Genomic DNA, 19,442 nt, shown 5'->3' with positions numbered 1-19,442 from the left:
CAGAGAACGTTACTCACTCAAATCATTCGTGGAGGTTGGTTAAAATTTTCTAGACTCTTGTGTATGTAAAATGTTAAATTTTTTGAACCTATGATTTGTTTAGACCTACTACGTAGACACATCTGGGCTTTCAGAGGATAATTCCCGGGAAAGAGTTGACATAAAATGTGTTTTCTTCTTGCTCTTGGAACAATATCTTGACTTCATCTTTTAAATGGAAACTCAAGATATTATTATTATCTTTTTTTTTAGGATTCTGGTATTTATGTCAGATGACCTTGCTGATAATTTGGTTGTGTTAGCTATAGTATAGCTGTGAATATTGAGAGGAGTTATCTTTCTTTCTTAGCAGTTTAAATCATGAGTCTTGACTGCCTTGTTTCTGGAGCATGTGTTTCTGAGAGAGAGATGCTGTACGTTTCAGATTTTAGATGCTGTGAGTCTGGAGGAACGGTTCAAGATGACCATACCACTGCTTGTCAGACAAATCGAAGGCCTGAAATTACTCCAGAAGACCAGAAAACACAAGCAAGATGATGATAAGCGGGTAAATCCTCCTTTTAATCCATTTCTTTAGGTTCTTTAGTTGTTTTTGTGTGATGTAAGGTTCAGTTGTTTTCTATTTTTTTTTCAAGAAAAAAATTGGAATGAAGAAAGGAACAAGTAAGAAACAAGCTCGTTGTCTCTTTCACCCAAGTTACTGATAAAATTTTGAATTCTAGTTTGTTTCCCTGTGCCCCTTCTCCATGTTTGGATCTTTTTTTTTTTTTCCTTTTAAGCATGTAGACATTTTCTCATGTTTTGTCTTGATAATCATTGAAAGGGGTAAGTTTAGTAAGCCATTTCTTTTTCTGCCAGTGTGTGATGTTTTCAATATATTAAAAATTAACAAATAACGACAATGACTATCTTTGAGTATGATTTTTTTTTTGCCACTGCATACAGTGTTTATTAAGAACATGCCACAAAATTATTCCTAAAAGGACTGACTGTGTTCTGCCATACTTTGGCTTTTTAAAAATTATCTTGTACTGTTTTAAGTTTTTGATTTGACTTTTTTTAGTTTTAACTTATAAACGTCTCAGTTGTCGTTTCTACAAACTGTTAGTCTTAGTTTAATACTTCTGTTTTTATAAAATTATATTTTTGCTGTTTTATGTTTTTAACTTTTATATTTGACTGTATTAAATAGGTAATTTCACAAGTTAGATAAATTCTAAGGCTTTTAAGTTAAATGCTAGTATATCATTTTGCTCCAGGAACAGCTAGAATTGATTCATGATATTAATGAGTTGAGAACTTCAAAAGAGTAAGTGGTATAAGACCGTTTGACTTGGCAGAGAAGACTGTTGTTGGGTTTCGGGGAACAATTTCAGCACATTGAAGACAAAAGTCAAAGTACAAATTATTAAGTAACCAGTAAGGAAGGGGAAGTGGTGGTTAATGCCTCTTGTTGGAAAAGCAGAACATCACAAGGGAAGTAAATAGTGTATAGTTAATTGGAAAAAGCCATAGATAAAACATTTTGAAAGGTGGGAGACTTTTCTGCTTGGTGCAGATGAAGAGAATAGAGGCAATAGTGGAAAGGTTAAAGATGCTAAAGAGAAACTTTGTATTGTAGGGAGAAAATGGAATTTCTTCAGTTGCTAAATGTTGAGCAGTCATTAAGTATATCAAGAAAATAGTGGCTGCAGTAGTAGCTCAAGGAGAGACAATTCCTAGATGTTTTCATTATTACTAGTAGCCAGTTTCTTGGATTTTTTCTTCTCATGCTGGTAGTGTTAGCATGTATGGAAGAATCATGTCCGTCTCATCTTCATCTGCTTTTTAAATTCTGCTCCCTCCATACGTGCGTGTGCTTCCTCCTCGTCATTCTGAATTTTAGTTCCTAAAGATTTAGCCGCTACCCATAAAAATGTTTATGCTGGCTCAGTGCTTTGTCCCCAGTTTATTTGGGGTATGCAGTTTTTCTCTCCTGCTTTATCTTGTAGGTCATCGCAATACGCCCTATGAGAAGGATTACACATGTCCCAGGTGTTCTAGTGGACGAAGATGAGGATGAAGATAACGATGACATTGTCATGCTGGAGAAAAAGATACGGACATCCAGCATGCCGGAACAGGCCCACAAAGTCTGTGTCAAAGAGATAAAAAGGTAAGTTGTAGAAGCTGCTCATTCATTAGGATTTTCACTTGCTTATTAACGTTAAAAACTGTTGCTCTTGGAAGTGAATCTGCTACTTTGTGTTACAAAGCTGATCTCATTTCATATTCTTTTATCTTTCTCCTTTCCCATTTATTTAGTATAGCCACAGACCACTCTGTTCATCTTACCTTTCCATTGTTACCTCTCATATTTCTTATGGTTATGGCTTCCCTGATTCTCAGGTTGAGTGGTGATCTGTGAAGTGCTTTCTCTTCTTCATTCTACCATCAGAATCTGATTCTTAGTATTTAATACTCCGGAATCAACACCATGTTCAGTATTTTCTTTTTCTTGAATGCTGAATATAAGTGATCTAACTTTTCCATCTACTGTATGCTGTCAAGCACAGTCACTATTGCCACTGCCTTTTCATTGTCTTAAGTCCATACTTTACTTAGAAATAATGTTTATTCAGTTATTGTGTTCTTTGCATATCACTGTTTCGTCCTTAGATTATAAACTTTAGGAGGCAGGGCCAATCAGTTTTGCCTTCCTACAAGATAATGTACAAGGGAACCTTGCTGACAGAATAGGGTACATGAGTTGATCACATTTTCTGGATAGTCTCAGGGTTAAAACCAAGTTTTCCTTTCCATACTTACAACATTCTGACTGTATTGCATTTTTTTAATGAGTGGATTGTAATCAACCTCGATGTATGCTCAGGAACTGAAGATTTGACTTCTGAGACACACAGTTAAGAACATCAGTAAATGTTGCTGAGATATTTTACAGTGACTCTGACATTAGTTAACAAATGCAGAACATCTATTGTGTACAGAACACTTTATTAAGCACTGCATATATTGTGGAAGTTGCATTATTTTAATTAAATATCTAATGAGCTGACTTTCTCTCTGATACAAGACAATATGTAATTATCATATTATACATGATTAGGCACCTGAATAAATCACTGGGTAATTGACTTGAGACTCTCCCTATGAGATACAGATATTGATAAGGCCTTATGTATTTCAAGGATAGAATCAGAGTGCTAGTTTGCAAATATCTGTTTAAAACAAAATAATCTTTTTATTAACTAGATTTTTATTAGGTTGATGCAAAAGTAATAGTTTTGGAACACACCTTTATTAATCAAAATAGGAACCATTACAATCAACACATTTTTGCCAATGAGAAATAAGTTTGCTTATTCCTATAGCATAAAACTCTGTGCTTTGGGATTCAGTGAACTCTTGGAAAGCATTTTCAGCCTCTTGCTGGCTGTGGAAGCATTTTCCCTGCAAAGAGTTGTTGAGATGCTTGAAGAAGTGGTAGTTTGTTGGTGAGAGGTCAGGTGAATATGGCAGATGACGCAAAACTTTGTAGCTCAATTGGTTCAACTTTTGAAGTGTTGGTTGTGCAATGTTGGGCATCATTGTGGAGAAGAATTGGGCCCATTCTGTTGACCAATGCCAGCTGCAGGCATTGCAGTTTTCAGTGTATCTCATTGATTTACTGAGCATACTTCTCAGATGCAATGGTTTTGCCAGGATTCAGAAAGCTGTAGTGGATCAGACGGGCAGCAGACCACCACACAGTGACTGTGACCTCTTTTGGGTGCAAGCTTGGCTTTGGGAAGTGCTTTGGAGCTTCTTGGTCCAACCACTGAGCTGGTCATCGCTGGCTGTCATCTAAAATCCACTTTTTGTCACACATCACAATCTTACTGAGAAATGGTTTGTAGTTGTTGTGTATTTCAAAACTATGAGTTTTTTGATTTGCAGTCAGCTCATAAGGCATCTGCTTATCAAGCTTTTTTACCTTTCCAATTTGATTCAAATGCTAAATGACCATAGAATGGCTGACTTCTCATGCAGTTTTAAGAGGATCAGCTTCAATGATTGCTCTTAATTGGTCATTATCGCCTTCCCATAGCTAGCCATTACACTCCTTATCTTCATGACTCTTATCTCCTTTGCAAAATTTCTTGAACCACTGCTGCGCTGTACATTCATTAAGCAGTTTCTGAGCCCATATGCGTTATTGATGTTGTGACTGTCTCTGCTGCCTTACAACCCATTTTGAACCTGAATAAGAATATCATAGAATTTGTTTTTTGTCTAACATCATTTCCCCAGTCTAAAATAAACAGCAAGTAATAAGTCATTAGCAAAAAACATAGAAATGCACATGAAAATGATGTATAGCATAACCACACTTATTAAGAATGTATTCCAATATCAAATGGCAGAGTTCAACAGTGCAAAAACCACAGTTATGTTGAAAAGTGAAAGTGAAATTTGCTCAGTCGTGTCCAACTCTTTGTGACCCCATGGGCTGTAGCCTGCCAGGATCCTGTGTCCGTGGAATTCTCCAGGCAGGAACACTGGAGTGAGTAGCCATTCCCTTCTCCAGGGGATCTTCCCCGCCCAGGGATTGAACCCGGATCTCCTTCATTGCAGGCAGATTCTCTACCACCTGAGCCACCAGGGAAGCCCCAGTTACTTTAGCTAAGTTACGGAAGCTAACAGTTACATTAGCATCAGCCTAATGAAAACGTTTTCAGATTTATTTAGCCAAAAATGCATGATACATCTGACCAAGAAAGGGAAGATGTGCTTGGTTTTTCTGTTTTACAGAATTTTTCTGTGTTCCTGAACAGGTTGGCTATGTATTCTTTCCCCACAGGCTCAAAAAAATGCCTCAGTCAATGCCAGAGTATGCTCTGACGAGGAATTATTTAGAACTTATGGTGGAGCTTCCCTGGAACAAGAGTACAACTGGTGAGTGCACAGATAACGCCTTTTGTTGCAGTCTGACTGTCTCTCGGGAAGCGCGAGCACGTTCTGGTGAAGTGTTTCCCGTTGATAATCTTTCTGTTACAGTAGTTGATGATGTGAACTATTTAGAGACTGAACTTGTGTCATAGGTTTTAGGAAATAAAGGAAAAGTTGCTGTGTAAAAGTGCCTTTTGCTTAACTCTGGAGAATGTAGGGTTTTCTGCAAATGGTGAATATGTGTTTCTCAGTACCAGTAGTCAGTCAGACAGTAAGCTTTGTATTTATGTACTCTTTGCCAGGAGCATAGGAAAGCAAAACAGTTTTGAGGTAGTTGGCAGTAAGTGCCAAACAAGTACTAGAGACAGCAGATCTTTTATGTTTTCTAAAGGAAATAATTATGTATAAAGACAGGATAACAGTAAAACAGTTTTGCGATTGAAAGTTTGTCTTTTTTCCCACTAAAACTAAAGAGTTTAATTTCTTTTTATCTCTCCTATCTTTGAGTAAAGTTTTTCTATCTACCAGGAGGATTTTATACCAGTTTTTGTTTTTGTTTTTTTTAAAATGTATTTGTTATGTACTTTCTCTTGGGGTAAGAAATATACGCAGTTGTCTTTCAGAATTTTCAGAATCATTTTATTTACATTTGTTTCTGTTATTGGACTCTCTTGTTAAATTTACATACAAGGTTTATTAAGTTCAGCAGTGGGTTGATTCTCTGAACTATTTTTGGCATAAGAATTGTTGAGTATTGAGAATTGATCAGATGTATTTTCCTGGCTAGTAAAACTCTTACATTTAAAGCTGTGCTAGAAATTTTGATAAGTGTTAGCCCCAGAACACATGTTTATGCCCCATATAAGGCATGCCATACATACTAGATTTCAGAATGAATTTTTAATATTAAAAAATGTTTTTCTTAAAAAATACTTTTCTGTTAATCTACAGAGCATACTCTGTGGTACTGAGTATTCAAAAAAAGCATTTTTGTTTCAAAGAGGGCCCAGAATGAAGCATATTTGTGTTATATTAACTATGTTAGGGCAGTATTAAGGTTAAAACAACCCTATTTTAATTAGTTTTTTTGATAAACTCACTTAGCGGATTTATTAATGTGTATGGCTAAAATTTTATATAAATGGAATGATTTAGTATGTGCTCCCTTTTTGTTTTTATTCTTTCACTTAGCATAGTTACTTTAGAGCTCATCCATGTTACTGCATCTATCAGAAACTGGTTTATCCATTTAGCAGTTCTTGGACATTTGGGTTATTTCCAGGTTTTGAGCAATTGTATATAAAGCTACGTAGGTAAATTTATTTCTTAATTTACTTTATGTTTACATTCATGACAGTCTGTTGCCTTCCAGTTGATGATGTTTTATGAAACAAACTGAAGCTGAATTTCTTGGTTTAATTCTTAATTCAAAATTTTCTGGAAACGCCATAGTAAGACGACCGCAGGGGAGCACGCGTTCCCATTGAATTAGCCCCTGGCTGTCCCCTGACCAGTTTGAGTTCTGATGGCCATCTGGATCTAGCTGGGCTATTAGGAAATACCACTTTGGTTCAGATGGTCTTCTGTTAACTCCTAGCGCTTCAGCGCCTGCTTTGAAGCAAAGTGGCCCTATTCTGTGAGATTTGGAGAAGGCCCTGTGCACGGTTAGTACAGACCTGGGAAAGACAGTGAGTTGCAGTTTTAGTGCTTTCATTTCATCTGCATAAAATGAAATGCCTTACATTTTGGTGTGTTTTTGACAGGTATTTGTGTCATTAATGGAGTTGTGATAATTTCCAAGCCCTGTTATTTTCTCTCTTGACAGTAGGGCTAGTGCATGATGTGAAGCACATCTCGGTAACTTGGTAACACCAAGGGTCTTGTTTTGAAATGTTGGTGTTCTCTTGGTAATGTTTTTCTGTGCTCTAGGATTTATCTTGACTAATGACTTATGAGACATGCAGGGTGCGTATAGCATAATGACCGAGACATAAAATTGCAGGTTTTACTGTTTTCTCTTAGTAACCTAGTAAGTTGCCCTCAGCTTCCTCCCCTCCTGCACTGGTCCTATTTGTGAAGTGAAATTAATGACTAACTAGGAATTTTTGTCAGGTTCATACAATGTCACTTGTAGAGAATTGAAGGCAAAATGTTTACTTAAATGCAGAGTGCTAGCTCCCATTCTTTACTGACATAACCAAGAAAATATAAAAACAAAGCAAAGCTATTTTTTTTTTTCCCACAACTCAGAGTTTCTGTTGGATGTGTGTCAGCATTAGAGATGCACGGCACTCATGTACCCATCACAGAAACACTTCTCATTGTTCACCATCTCATTGGAGAACTGAAGAGGGATCATTTGTGGTGTAAAAGTAGTCATGTTGAACTTCTAAACTAGTACTTTAGGCCGAAATACTTGTTACAAGTAAAATCATAAAACTGTAAAAATTGTTTTTCATAATTCTCAAAAAGAGAAGCTTACCTAAGTAGAGACAGTTACCTAAGCGAAGAGGAGTGAGTTGGAGGAAGTAAGTTTGTTGATTTTCCATCTTGAATGGAGGGAGCCAGTAGATACCATTTCAATCTTCTAATTGTAAATAGAGAAATAAATGTTGAAGTAAGTTTTACATTTTTTTAATGTTTCACTGTAAGTCTTATTTGTAATAGGAAGCATACATTCTGAATAATTGAAAAGAATAATCAGAAAAGATGCATCCTGTATAGAAAAAATAACACAACAACAAGTAGCATGGAAATTTTCTTTCCTTAAAAGTTTGAAAGACTTGACTTTTAAAATTATCTTGGCATATTAGAAGAAATTCCTTCAGTATTTTCATTTATTTTCTAAAGTACATAGTTTCTGTTCTTGGTTTTGTTTTTGTTGTTCAGTTGCTCAGTCATGTCTGGTTCTTTGTGACCCCGTGGACCGCAGCACGCCAGGCTTCCCTGTCCTTCACTATCTCCCGGAGTTTGCTCAAACTCAGGTCCATTGAGTTGGTGATGCCATCCAACCATCTCATCCTCTGTCGTCCCTTTTCCTCCTGCCCTCAGTTTTTCCCAGCATCAGAATATTTTCCAGTGAATCAGCTCTTTGCATGAGGTGACCAAAGTATTGGAGTTTCAGCTTCAGCATCAGTCCTTTCATTGAATATTCAGGGTTTATTTCCTTTAGGACTGACTGGTTTGATCTCCTTGCTATTCAAGGGACTCTAAAGAGTCTTCTCCAGCACCACAGTTAAAAAGTATCAATTCTTCAGTTCTTGGCCTTTTTTTTTGGTAAATTTATATATTTTTAAATTGAAGGATAGTTGCTTTACAGAATTGTGTTGGTTTCTGCTAAATATCAACATGAATCAGCCACAAGTATACATACGTTCCCTCCCTCTTGAATGTTCAAGCCTTCTTTATGGTCCAACTCTCACATCTGTAAATGGCTACTGGAAAAACCATAGCTTTGACTGTATAGACCTTTATTTGCAAAGTGATGTCTCTGCTTTCTAATACGCTATCTAGGTTCATCATAGCTTTTCTTCTAAGGAGCAAATGTCTTTTACTTTTGTGGCTATAGTCACCGTCTGCAGTGATTTTGGAGCTGAAGAAAATAAAGTCTGTCATGGTTTCTACTTTTTCCCCATCTATGTGCCATGAAGTGATGGGACCAGATGCCATGATCTTAGTTTTTTTTAATGTTGACTTTTAAGCCAGCTTTTTCACTCTCCTCTTTCACCTTCATCAAGAGGCTCTTTAGTTTCTCGTTGCTTTCTGCCATTACGGTAGTGTTATCTGCATATCTGAGGTTATTGATATTTCTCCTGGCAGTCTTGATTCCAGCTTGTGCTTCATCCAGCCCAGCTAGTTACTGAGTATTTACTAAATGTTCATCAGAAGTGAATGTTGCATTATAGCAAATGCCTTTTTAGATACAAAATGACATTTTCTTGGAGAGTGCCCTTAGACATGATATAAATATATTGATAACTAAGTATTGAACCATCTTTGCATAACTGAAATCCCACTGGGACTCTGTAGATTACTCTTTGAATAGATTTGATTTACCAGCATTTGAATTATTAGAGCTATGCAAACTGGAATTGGTCTGAAGTGGGTTTTTTCTTTACTGTGGTAGGTTTTGGTGTCAGGGTTAGAATCATGAAATAGGAGACTTTCTTTCATTTATTCATATATTCATTGGTTGGCTTCTGAAGCCAGGAAAGGGGAAGAAATTTTTTTCTTCCCTTTCCAAATCGCTCAGCCAAGACTCTGACTAAATTCAGTAGTATTGTAATTAATTTACATACATTATTGCTTAGCTGGATTTTTGTAGATTAGCTTGAGAACCAGGCCATTTTTTTTTTTTTGTAGGAAAAATGCATAGCACATTCTGAATAACTGAATTAAAGAGTGGACTTCTATGTGTTTCTCTCTCCCATTCTTTTCACTGTCAGTTTTGTGGTTGTGGATTATTCTCTGGCTGCCACCCAGCTGATAAATTCATTTTGGCTTGACTTATTGTTTAATCTGTGATTATTTTAGATCCTAAAGCACTGGTAAACCTGATGAAAGCTGGCTCTAGAAACAGGGCTTAATTCGTACATTTCTGGTGAGATTTCAGTAGATAGAACTTAGTTCTTCATGTCTTAATTTTTTTTTTCAACCCAGCTCTTTTGTTTTAGAAGATTAGCTAAAGGAAGTAATTACAGAGATAGGTGGAGATTTAGTTACAGAGATGCACAGTGAAGCATACTTTATAGCTGTAAAGATTTGTAGATAACCTAAATGCTCAGCAATAGGGAATGAGCGTGGATAGTTAAATAATGGAATATTATGTAGCCACTAAACTGTTACTGAAGAATACATTTGACCCTAAAAGATGTCCATATTGTTTAAGTGAAAAAAACTTATTTTTCCAAAATCTGAAGACCTCATATAATCTTAGTTTGAAAAATAGGTATATAAGTGCGCGCGCATGTGTGTGTGTGTGCGCGCGCACACACACACACACACACACACACACACACACACACACACACACAGAATGTGGAATAATGTGTACTGAAGTGAAAGTAGTGATGCTCTCTGTGGGGAAATGAGATTACAGGTGAGTGTTTTCTTCCTTTTTTATTAGTGTCATCAGATTTTCTGGAATGAGCATATATAACTAACATAATAATAAGAAAAAACCACTTAAAAAGAAAAAGAACAAATATAAGCATAAGTAGAATATGTAGAAATATTCTACTTGTCTCCATAGAAATAACATGTATATAGAAAATCATTCCAAATGGAATGAGTATTAACTCCTTGAGTTTTTAATTATGTAATATCTATTATTTCTATAAATACTAAATCTTCTTAAGCAAGAAAACCAAGTCCAGGTCTCCCTGAAGACTCATTTAGAAGAAACCAAGCCTATTCTTATCACTTCTGTTTTCAAAAAGCTATTCTGACTCTTGCCAGTGTGAAAAGGAGTTCTTCCATTGAATAGCTCCATGTGCTCAGATTGTTGCTGTTGGATTACTTGACAGATCGTCTGGACATTCGAGCAGCCCGAGTTCTACTGGATAATGATCATTATGCCATGGAAAAATTGAAGAAGAGAGTGCTGGAATACTTGGCAGTCAGGCAGCTGAAAAACAGCCTGAAGGGCCCCATTCTGTGCTTTGTCGGCCCTCCTGGGGTTGGTAAAACAAGTGTGGGAAGATCAGTGGCCAAGACCCTGGGCCGAGAGTTCCACAGGATTGCACTTGGAGGCGTGTGTGATCAGTCTGACATTCGAGGACACAGGTAGGGGACCTCTCTCAATTTAATCTCTGATTCCCCTCCCTTTTCATTTGTCTAGATCCCCCTCGTAAGTCAGTGCATAATACAGATCTTTTCCTTAAAATGGCTCTTTGTGGTACCTTGAATGCAAAGGACATTTATGGTACTTACTTGCTAGCCTAAGGCCTCTGCCATCAAGGTATACCCAAACTAACCTTGATGTCTGTGTGATGGTGGACAGGGAGTCTACGCCTCAGCTTTCCTGGAATCTTATTATAATGCAATTATGAATCAGTTATTCTTAAATATTATATCTTTATATTCATTTTGGCCCTATAACATTTCCTAAATAATGACCTATAACTTTTAGAGTTTAAGCAGTAAGTGCAAATAGCAGGCAAACAGAAGGAGGTAAATCTTTGATAACAAATTTGTTATGTTTGCAGTTTAAACCTTCTTTCAAGGGGGCTGGTTTGTAGTGTGAGAATGAATAATAAGGAGAAAAAATAATTAAGCCTTATCCTTGCATTTTTGACACCCTTTCCATAAAAATACATTAAACTATAAGAATTGTGTCTCTGATTAATCTGACATTATTAGAGTGAGATTTTCATGTTATGTTCATTGTTTTATTCTCTGTGGCTCAGATTGGAAGATGCTTTGGGACAGCATGAACTTCTGTTTCATAGTTTCAGGTTGTGAGAAAACATACCTATGGTGTATGTGTTAAGGTACATTTAAAAATGTAGAACATTTAAGAATGTAGGAATTATGAACTGCTTAAAAGAATATGATGCTGTATAGTTAGAAGAATATGATGTTGACATACTACTAATATAATGTAATATGTCAGTTATATCTCAATTAAAACGATTTTTTTTTTAAAAAGAGGGCATGTAACTTTGAATAGAAAGTAATTAAACTCAAAATACACTCTGTCCTCAAGATCATACCCTTGATCTTGAAATTGCAAAAGCATTGCAGATTATAAGTAGGGGCTTTGGCAGGCCTGCCAGTGCAAGCATTGAGCAATTACCAGTAGCCAAGGGTAATTTAAATGCATGTTTACAATTTGGTGAATGTGGTTTAAACTTGAATTGTGGGAGAAAAAAGAATATAATGCTTTCATGACACTTTATTTTTCATTTGCCTTATTCGTGGGATCCTTAAGCAGGGATGGGAAACTATGGTTCTTTTAATTCTCTTTTACTTGCTTATTTACAATATTTATGCACTGAAGAAAAATCATTTCAAGATTTTCATAAACAAGCAATAAGGACTGCAGATTAGGTCAAAGAATTGATCGGGGTTGGTCTTTCTGGCAATTTCAAATCATGTTTTTGTTTTCTAGACTTTCTTATTCTCATATGTGCCACTAGAGGTTGTAGTTCGCTTTTTTAAAGAGATTGGCATCGTGGACCAGTCCTAGAGAAGCTAGATCTGTGGCCCGAGTCTTCAGATTTTACATACTGAGCTTTAGGGGGGTGTTCTCCATGCAAGAGACTTGATTCCTACACTCCGAGTTGTCTTCATTTATTTCTTCCTTTTATCTGTGGCACATTATTGTGTGAGTATTTGATGAAATTTAGACAGTGAGTTTGTGGAGTTATTGTTATATGTCTTGGGCACATGACATGTAGATATTTGTCCTTATTTCTTCCTACACTGGTGTTGATTATTTAGTAAGGCTTGGTGCCCAGCACACACTGAACATTAAAAAATATTACCTTTCATTATTATTTTAATTCTCAACTTTCAGGAGGACATGTCTAGATTTATAAGCTTCAGGATGATTTTTTATAAAATTCAATCTGATTCTTAAATTGTTCCTAAAATATCCTGTTTGGGACTTATTTAATTTGTGTGGCAGAATTGTGGAAAATGTATCTTTACAATGCCTGTTGGTGCATATATGCATCCCGAGTGTCCAACTCTTTGCAACTCTGGGCTGTAGCCCGCCAGGCTCCTCTGTCCATGGGATACTCCAGGCAAGAACACTGGAGTGGGTTGCCATGCCCTTCATGACCCAGGGATCGTGATCTAACCGACCCAGGATTCAAACCTGCATGTCTTACGTCTTGGGCATTGGCAAGCGGGTTCTTTACCACTAGCGCCACCTAGGAATCCTGGTTGGTAGGCAATATGTAAGGTCATAATCCTCACCACTTCTTATGAGCATTGTTGGGTTTAAACAGATCCCTGTTTTAAACCTTTACTGGAAAAAAAATAAATAAATATTTACTGAAACTGATAGAAAATTTGTTTTCTTTTTTTCAAGTGAGTATACTTTTGTGTGTGTGACTATTGTTAAGAGAATTGAACCTAAAGAAAATGAAGATTTATTTTCTTTATGGATCTTTTGTGAAAGAAGCTTGTGTATTTGCTGAAAATATGTGTAAATATAAGCTTTTTATGGTGCATGTTGAGGTTATGATCACTACCAAGTAAAAGGTATGTGGGTTTGTCTGAATCATTCTATTAAGCCTGATTTTCGATACACCTTGCTGGTAAACATGTACTTTCTAGCCATCACTGTACCAGATGTTTCGCTGAACACTACAGCAATCTATGCGTGTGGTACTGGGGACTTATTACCCACCCACCCAGCCCCTACATGACCAAAGTCTGGAGAAAATTTGTTTGGAAACCTGTTGAGAAGCTGGTGGAGAGCCGGGAGCGATGGATAACAGGAAGGCCAGTTGAGAGCAGAGTATGTGCTTGTGACAGAGTTACTGCTTGGAGGAGGTGATGAGGGGAGAGGAAACAGCAGAGGATTATAGCACCACCATGGGCTGGGGTTTGTGGGAACGAGTGGCTCATGTCACAGTTGAGGCATTTGGGGAACACCCAGGTCTTGACATTTTAGTCCTGGTCACATGCTCACAAGCTGGGTTCACGCAGAGTTTTGTTTTTCCTCAGCCTGTGAGTAGGACCACTGTTCAGCAGCCTTAAAATAGTCAAGGAAAAACAGAGCTGCGTTCTCTTATCTTCCTTGCTTGTTCTCTTGATTCTGCCACTCACTTCCCCAGTTTCCCACGCATGGAGCACTAGCCTTTTCATAGAAGTGCCTGTTTATGTGGAGGAAGGTGCTAATAAGTTAGAAATTGATTTTAAAAACAACCCAAGATATTATCTTTTAGAGTTAAAATGACAGTGAGGTGGGAGATGGGAAGAAAAGACTTGGTTTACATGTAAATCCTAGACTGAGAAAATAACAGTGATCTGACTGAACATTGTCCCATTGTTTAGGTTCTTGTTATTTTGCTGGATTAAAGGAAGAATAGTCATGTGTATGCTCCATATTAACTACTGCATTTTGTCAGTTTAATATTTCTCATTATCTCCTTTGAGATTTTTGTCTATTTTATATAAGTCACAGAGTCTCTGTTCCCATCTATCAGTTTTTATGACTTATATTTTAATAATTTCAATAATTTAATTAATTATTTAAATATAAACAATTTAAATCAGTTCATAGACATTAAAGATAAAGTGACTTCTTTTGGGATGAGGTTTCATAAAATCATGTTTGTATAGTGGTCTTTTTTCATTAGCTGTTCCTCAGTGAAATATATGTTGTGATATTTCTCAGGTTGTTGTTGAGAGTAACTCTTTGAAAGTCATTTACCAGCTGTCTGTTCAGATGATAAAGTTTTATCATTGTAAGGAATCCTCAGCTCAATTCTTAACCATGATGAGAAGAAAAATGAACTTTTGCTTTCCACGTTGATAAATTTTCATATGTAACCTGAAATGGTGAAATTTTAGCTAAATTAGCTGTTTCATTCTTAGTCTGTACAAGGGAAAAATAACTGAAGCAGCAAGGTTTTAAAATACTTTTAGCATAGTACACCAGACATGTTACTGTTTGCTCATCAGCCTCCTTTATAACATGTATTTGCATATAGCTCTTCTTTGCCTCCGAAAAGCTTCCAAGTTTGTCTCGAGGCCGCAGCCCAAGGCTTCCCCCACTAAGATGAGTGCAGTCAGCGGTGGTCCTGCTCTCCTCTGAACTGCTGTGCTCCTTAGTGGTTGAATAAGACGGGCCTCTAGCATTTCTGGTACAGTCCTGTGGAGGCAGGATGTAAATGTAGTGAAAGTGGGAGCTCTGTAGGGTAGGGATTGTTCGGTATTTTCTAATCCTCTGTACATTTGGTGCTGCCGAGCGCGGTGCCAGGCATAGTACGTGCTCTGTAGGTGCCGTGTGAGTTCAAGTAAAATGAAAATATCTTGGAGATCAGGCAGTCCTTTGGAGGAGCACATCCATGCAAATGGCTGTCTAAGAAGATTTAGGAATGACTGCTATAGAACAGTTTAATTTGTTTAGACATGCTATATTAAAGACTATTTTTAGTTCCTTAAAGACTGTTTTTCTGTTTTAAAAAGAGCTCATTAGGATTTCTTTTAGGTTTATTACTTTATCCAACTTGAGATACACACACACCCACACACACCCACACACACACACACACACGCATCCCCCTTGGGTAGAAAACTTGAAAAATAAAAGGAAAAAATTTCTTATGTTTTTCTATCATACAAAAGTAATCACTTTTAACATATTATTTCCTGCCAGATTTTCATTAGGCAGCTTTTGCCCTTTTTTAAAGCAACAGAATTATCATCCTACCCTTTCAACCTAACATTATAGCATAAACTTTTTATATTACTTTAAATTGTTTGTGAATATCACTTTAATAGTTTGTCTTGTAGCCCATAAGTGCTCCTTAATTGGATAGGCATGAAAAAAATTGATGGTAAAATGCCATTTTTTCCTCCCTCTCTACATACTGGAAAAGAAGTAAGGAAAAACACCCCTTATTCCTAACATTTAGATATCCTTGGCAGTGACAGAATGACCAGCCTCTTGGACTACATTGGATTTGATTTGAATATATCTAGGGATGATGCAATACAGTAAAATAGTTGATTACCATGCAGCTGTAAGTAGATGATATTGTAATTTTATGTAGTTGTTTTTTCAAGTATAATACAGATTGCTTTTTGGAAAATTAAGAATGCTAATCTTGTAACAAAATTTTGAACTATGTAGGCATTTTTGTTTTTGTATCTCATACACTTGTTGAATTGTCCTGATAAGCCTATGAACAATTACAACTATGGATCTATATATTTTCAAGTTCACCTGTATGGTTTAATTTTGAGAAAAACTCCAAGGTAGTTACGTATTCAGGCTGAATAATAAGTAATTGAAGCTATACATTCTTAGAAAAATAAATGGAAATAGTCCTCAAACTTTCCTATATTGTACTATATTGCTTTCTAGATGTTGTATCATAAGGAAGAAGTATTTTGCCCTCGAAACAGAGTATTTTGCCCTCAAAATGGTTACAATTTGTAAAGTCATTTATTTCCTACCTCTGTAGTTTCTCAGGATGCTAATTTGTTTTTTAAAATGTTTGTGTTTGCTTGTTGAAAGAGAACATCTTTGTGTGTGTTTGTAAGTGTATAGCACTTACAGCTACATTTTTGTCATCTTATTCATATTCCAAAGGGTTCAGTTCAGTCGCTCAGTCGTGTCTGACTCTTTGCGTCCCTGTGAACCGCAGCACACCAGGCCTCCCTGTCCATCAGCAACTCTCGGAGTCCAGCCAAACCCATGTCCATTGAGTCTGTGATGCCATCCAACCATCTCATCCTCTGTCGTCTCCTTCTCCTCCCGCCTTCGATCTTTCCCAGCATCAGGTTTAGTCCGAAGGTTTAGTCATAGTATATTCTCTAACTTCAGTCAGTGAATTGCATGCTACCCATACCTTCTGGCAAAACACAAGCACATTACAGATACTTAGCTCACAGGCTCTGATCACAGTTGTCTTGGTTTGACATCTAGATTAGTGGTACACGTTTGGGGATGTCACCTGTGATGGGGGAGCCCTAGGGGCATTGAATGCTCTTGGGGCTGTTGTAACTGAGCAAAAGGCTCATGTGCCCATGGCTCAGAAAGCTGAACTCTGACAGCAGGTTTGTAGCAAAGGAAGGGTTCATTGCAGGGTGCCCAGCAATCCTGTGGGAGACAAGCCTCAGATCCAGTTTCACTTGATCTTTGAGCAAGGGGTTTTTCTAAAGGTGGGGAACAAAGAGGCTGGGGTTAATTATCATTGCGTGACATTTCTGTGACATTTCTTAATTGTAGTTTCAAGAGTCTGAATGTCTCTGGTTTATGATTCTCTGGCCAGGTGGTCTATGGCTTGGGGCCCCTTGCCCTGGAGAAGCAACCTGAGTTGTATGTAAAACAATGAGGTTTATAATAGCTATTTCAGTACACTGGCGATGTTATCGACGCCAGTCAGTCATCTGACTGTGGTTGGTCAGTGTTGCATTAGTGCAGGATTGAGGTCAGAGGGGACAAGAAAAGGAATAAAGTTTTGGATAGATTAATCATTAACTCAGTAAGGGAACTTGGGCTGGGGGGCTCGGTTTCACTATGAAAAGACAATTATAAGAGTTGCTTCTGTGAGACAGGCATTGAAATGGGACCCAAATTTAGGTGTACTGACACCTGCCTCTGTATCTTTTTCCAGGAAATTACAAGTGGACTTAAAGTATCTCTTACTAATAACAGTTACAGTTAACATCTTTTGAAAGCTTACTGTGTGCCAGGCACTGTGCTGTGTGCTTTACCTATAATAGTCTCTCATGATCTCTTATAATCTATCAGATTGGCACTGCCACTATCCCCATTTTAGCAGATGAGGAAACTGAGGCTTGGGTCATATTATTTATGCAAAGCAGTACTCAGAGACGTATATGACCTTATCAGTGGTCATAGATATTTTGGGTCCTGGTGTCATTGATCTGGTGTCTTTAAGTAAATAGGGGCTTCTATTTGGGAAACAATCTTACAACTCTATATGCAGCATCTAATCTGTATTAGACCCACTTTCTGTTATCAGAGTGCTCACTGCCTTTTTAGAGGAGGCCATATGCTTGGTACCCATGGATAAAACCTAGGTCTTAAGTATGAATCAGGAGAACTATAGGGCCAGTACATGCTGCAGACATCGCATTATTGGAAAGATTCCTTTGTGAGAGGTGGTCAGGAAGAGTTCAGTAGGATTTCTGGGATTTACATAGGTGGGGAGGGTATTAAGAGCAGGAACTTACCATATTAACAAAGATAAAAAAAAAACGTGTAAAGGGTATTAATAGAACCTCAATTGTAGTTGGAGAGCCGGTGGTGGGGACTGGATTGTGAAGAACCTTGAATTCCAGACTGAAGAGTTCGGACCTTATCTTCTAGGTTCTGGGAAGCAGTGGAAAGCCTAGGAGTTGTTTGTATACTATGACTAGTACTTAGATTTCTGCTGCTTCTTTAGAAAGGGCAGCTGTCTAAAATATTATTTTCTCTCCATGACTGTAGGTCTAGAATTGTCAGGACTTGGCTTTGAAATCTGCCTGTCAAAAACAGTAAGGAAAGGAAAAGAAACTAATGCAGCAAGAAATGACCCTTAGAGCTTTGGGGAGGTGGTTTTTTGTTTGTTTTTTTTTTAAATTTCCCTTCCCTGCTTATTCACAGAAGGCTGACAAATCTGTCAGTTCTCCAGAGAGAGAATTTCAGAGAACTTATTTCTTATGAGTCTTGTCATTCCTGTATCCTGTTCTGAAGTCTTGAATGTGCTAACTCCTCATTATAACCGGACAGTGTTTATTATATCTGGTTCCAGGGCCTCAATCACTCCCCCAGATGAAAAGCATTCCTATGATATTCTTGAGGCTTTCTTGTCTTTTCAAAGGTCACTATTTACTGTGTCCTGCTTTATGCCAGTCATGTGGCAGGATTGCTCCGTGAGCCGGCTTTGTGCAGATCATGAGACACGGCCGCTGTTCCGCTTGTCCTTGGTTTGTTTCTTGTAGGCACTCACCCTTTCATGCCTCTTCACAAACAGCATTTGATTTCTCATGGCTTAGGCCATAGGGTTATAATTAAAATTGGAAAATTGCTGCTTAAAATAAAGTTTTGCTGGCTTTGTAATAAAGGCACTGTCTTTAGTTTGACAAACGTATTTTTATTTCGTGTCATGCTCTGCATCTGTCAGTTATGTAGATGATTTTTGTTCAGATATGTTAAAGTAGCCTCTTAACATTTGAATGCAAACCAAATGTCTGGCTGAGCTTAGTTATGCTAGTTGGTGAACACAGTTTTATTCAAAAGGCCAGAATTAATGAAATTTTTCTATAAATACTGTTGGTCCCAGGTCCTCTTACTACTATGTGTAAAAAATTATTGTCTATGAAAATAAGAAAGTTGGAATTTTTCTCTTTTTTGGGGTGGAGCCTGCAAGTATTTTGAGTGGCCCTCTGAACCAATTCTAATTTCCTTCATGAATATGGTGATAATGTTTTAGCCAGCCTTGAGTCAGCCTTTTCAGACTGTAAAAAGGCAGTTATGTTGGGGTTTGGGAAGTGCCAGAAGGGTGCCCGGAAAAGCTATGAAAAATATGGGAATTAAATTCATAGGGCTCTGGATGTTTTGGAATCTTAGAAGTGTAAGAATCGTACCTATGTGACTCAAGTGTAATTTTTTTTCAGTTTCACTAAGTGGTAAAAATTAGATGCAGTGCTTCCAATATCATGGGTAATTTACAGCCAGAATTAAATAGAAAATAAGAATTGAATCTAGTAACTCATTGATGTGTCACAGGGCTTTTAAAATTTATAGTATCTCTTTACTATATTCCTGTGATAACTAAATGACTTTTTCCTGACCCAGAATTTTGATTTCTAAGCAGTAC

General features: G+C 37.3%; 1 protein-coding gene across 2 annotated transcripts in view; it reads left to right on the top strand.

Moving 5' to 3' along the window:
* Positions 1-19,442, top strand: part of LONP2 (lon peptidase 2, peroxisomal) — an 81,353-nt gene that overhangs the window by 11,837 nt on the left and 50,074 nt on the right. For both annotated transcript variants that reach the window (XM_020879891.2, XM_070451345.1), the window contains exons 4-7: positions 425-547; positions 1,992-2,155; positions 4,841-4,935; positions 10,455-10,713. In XM_020879891.2, coding sequence (XP_020735550.2) covers positions 425-547; positions 1,992-2,155; positions 4,841-4,935; positions 10,455-10,713 — 641 coding nt within the window. The remainder of the gene's footprint in view (positions 1-424; positions 548-1,991; positions 2,156-4,840; positions 4,936-10,454; positions 10,714-19,442) is intronic.

Source organism: Odocoileus virginianus, chromosome 20 (genome assembly GCF_023699985.2).
Source record: "Odocoileus virginianus isolate 20LAN1187 ecotype Illinois chromosome 20, Ovbor_1.2, whole genome shotgun sequence".
In the NCBI taxonomy this organism is placed as follows: Eukaryota; Metazoa; Chordata; class Mammalia; order Artiodactyla; family Cervidae; genus Odocoileus; species Odocoileus virginianus.
Note: the sequence above shows the minus strand (reverse complement) of the source record. Positions and strands in the feature narration are given on the sequence as shown.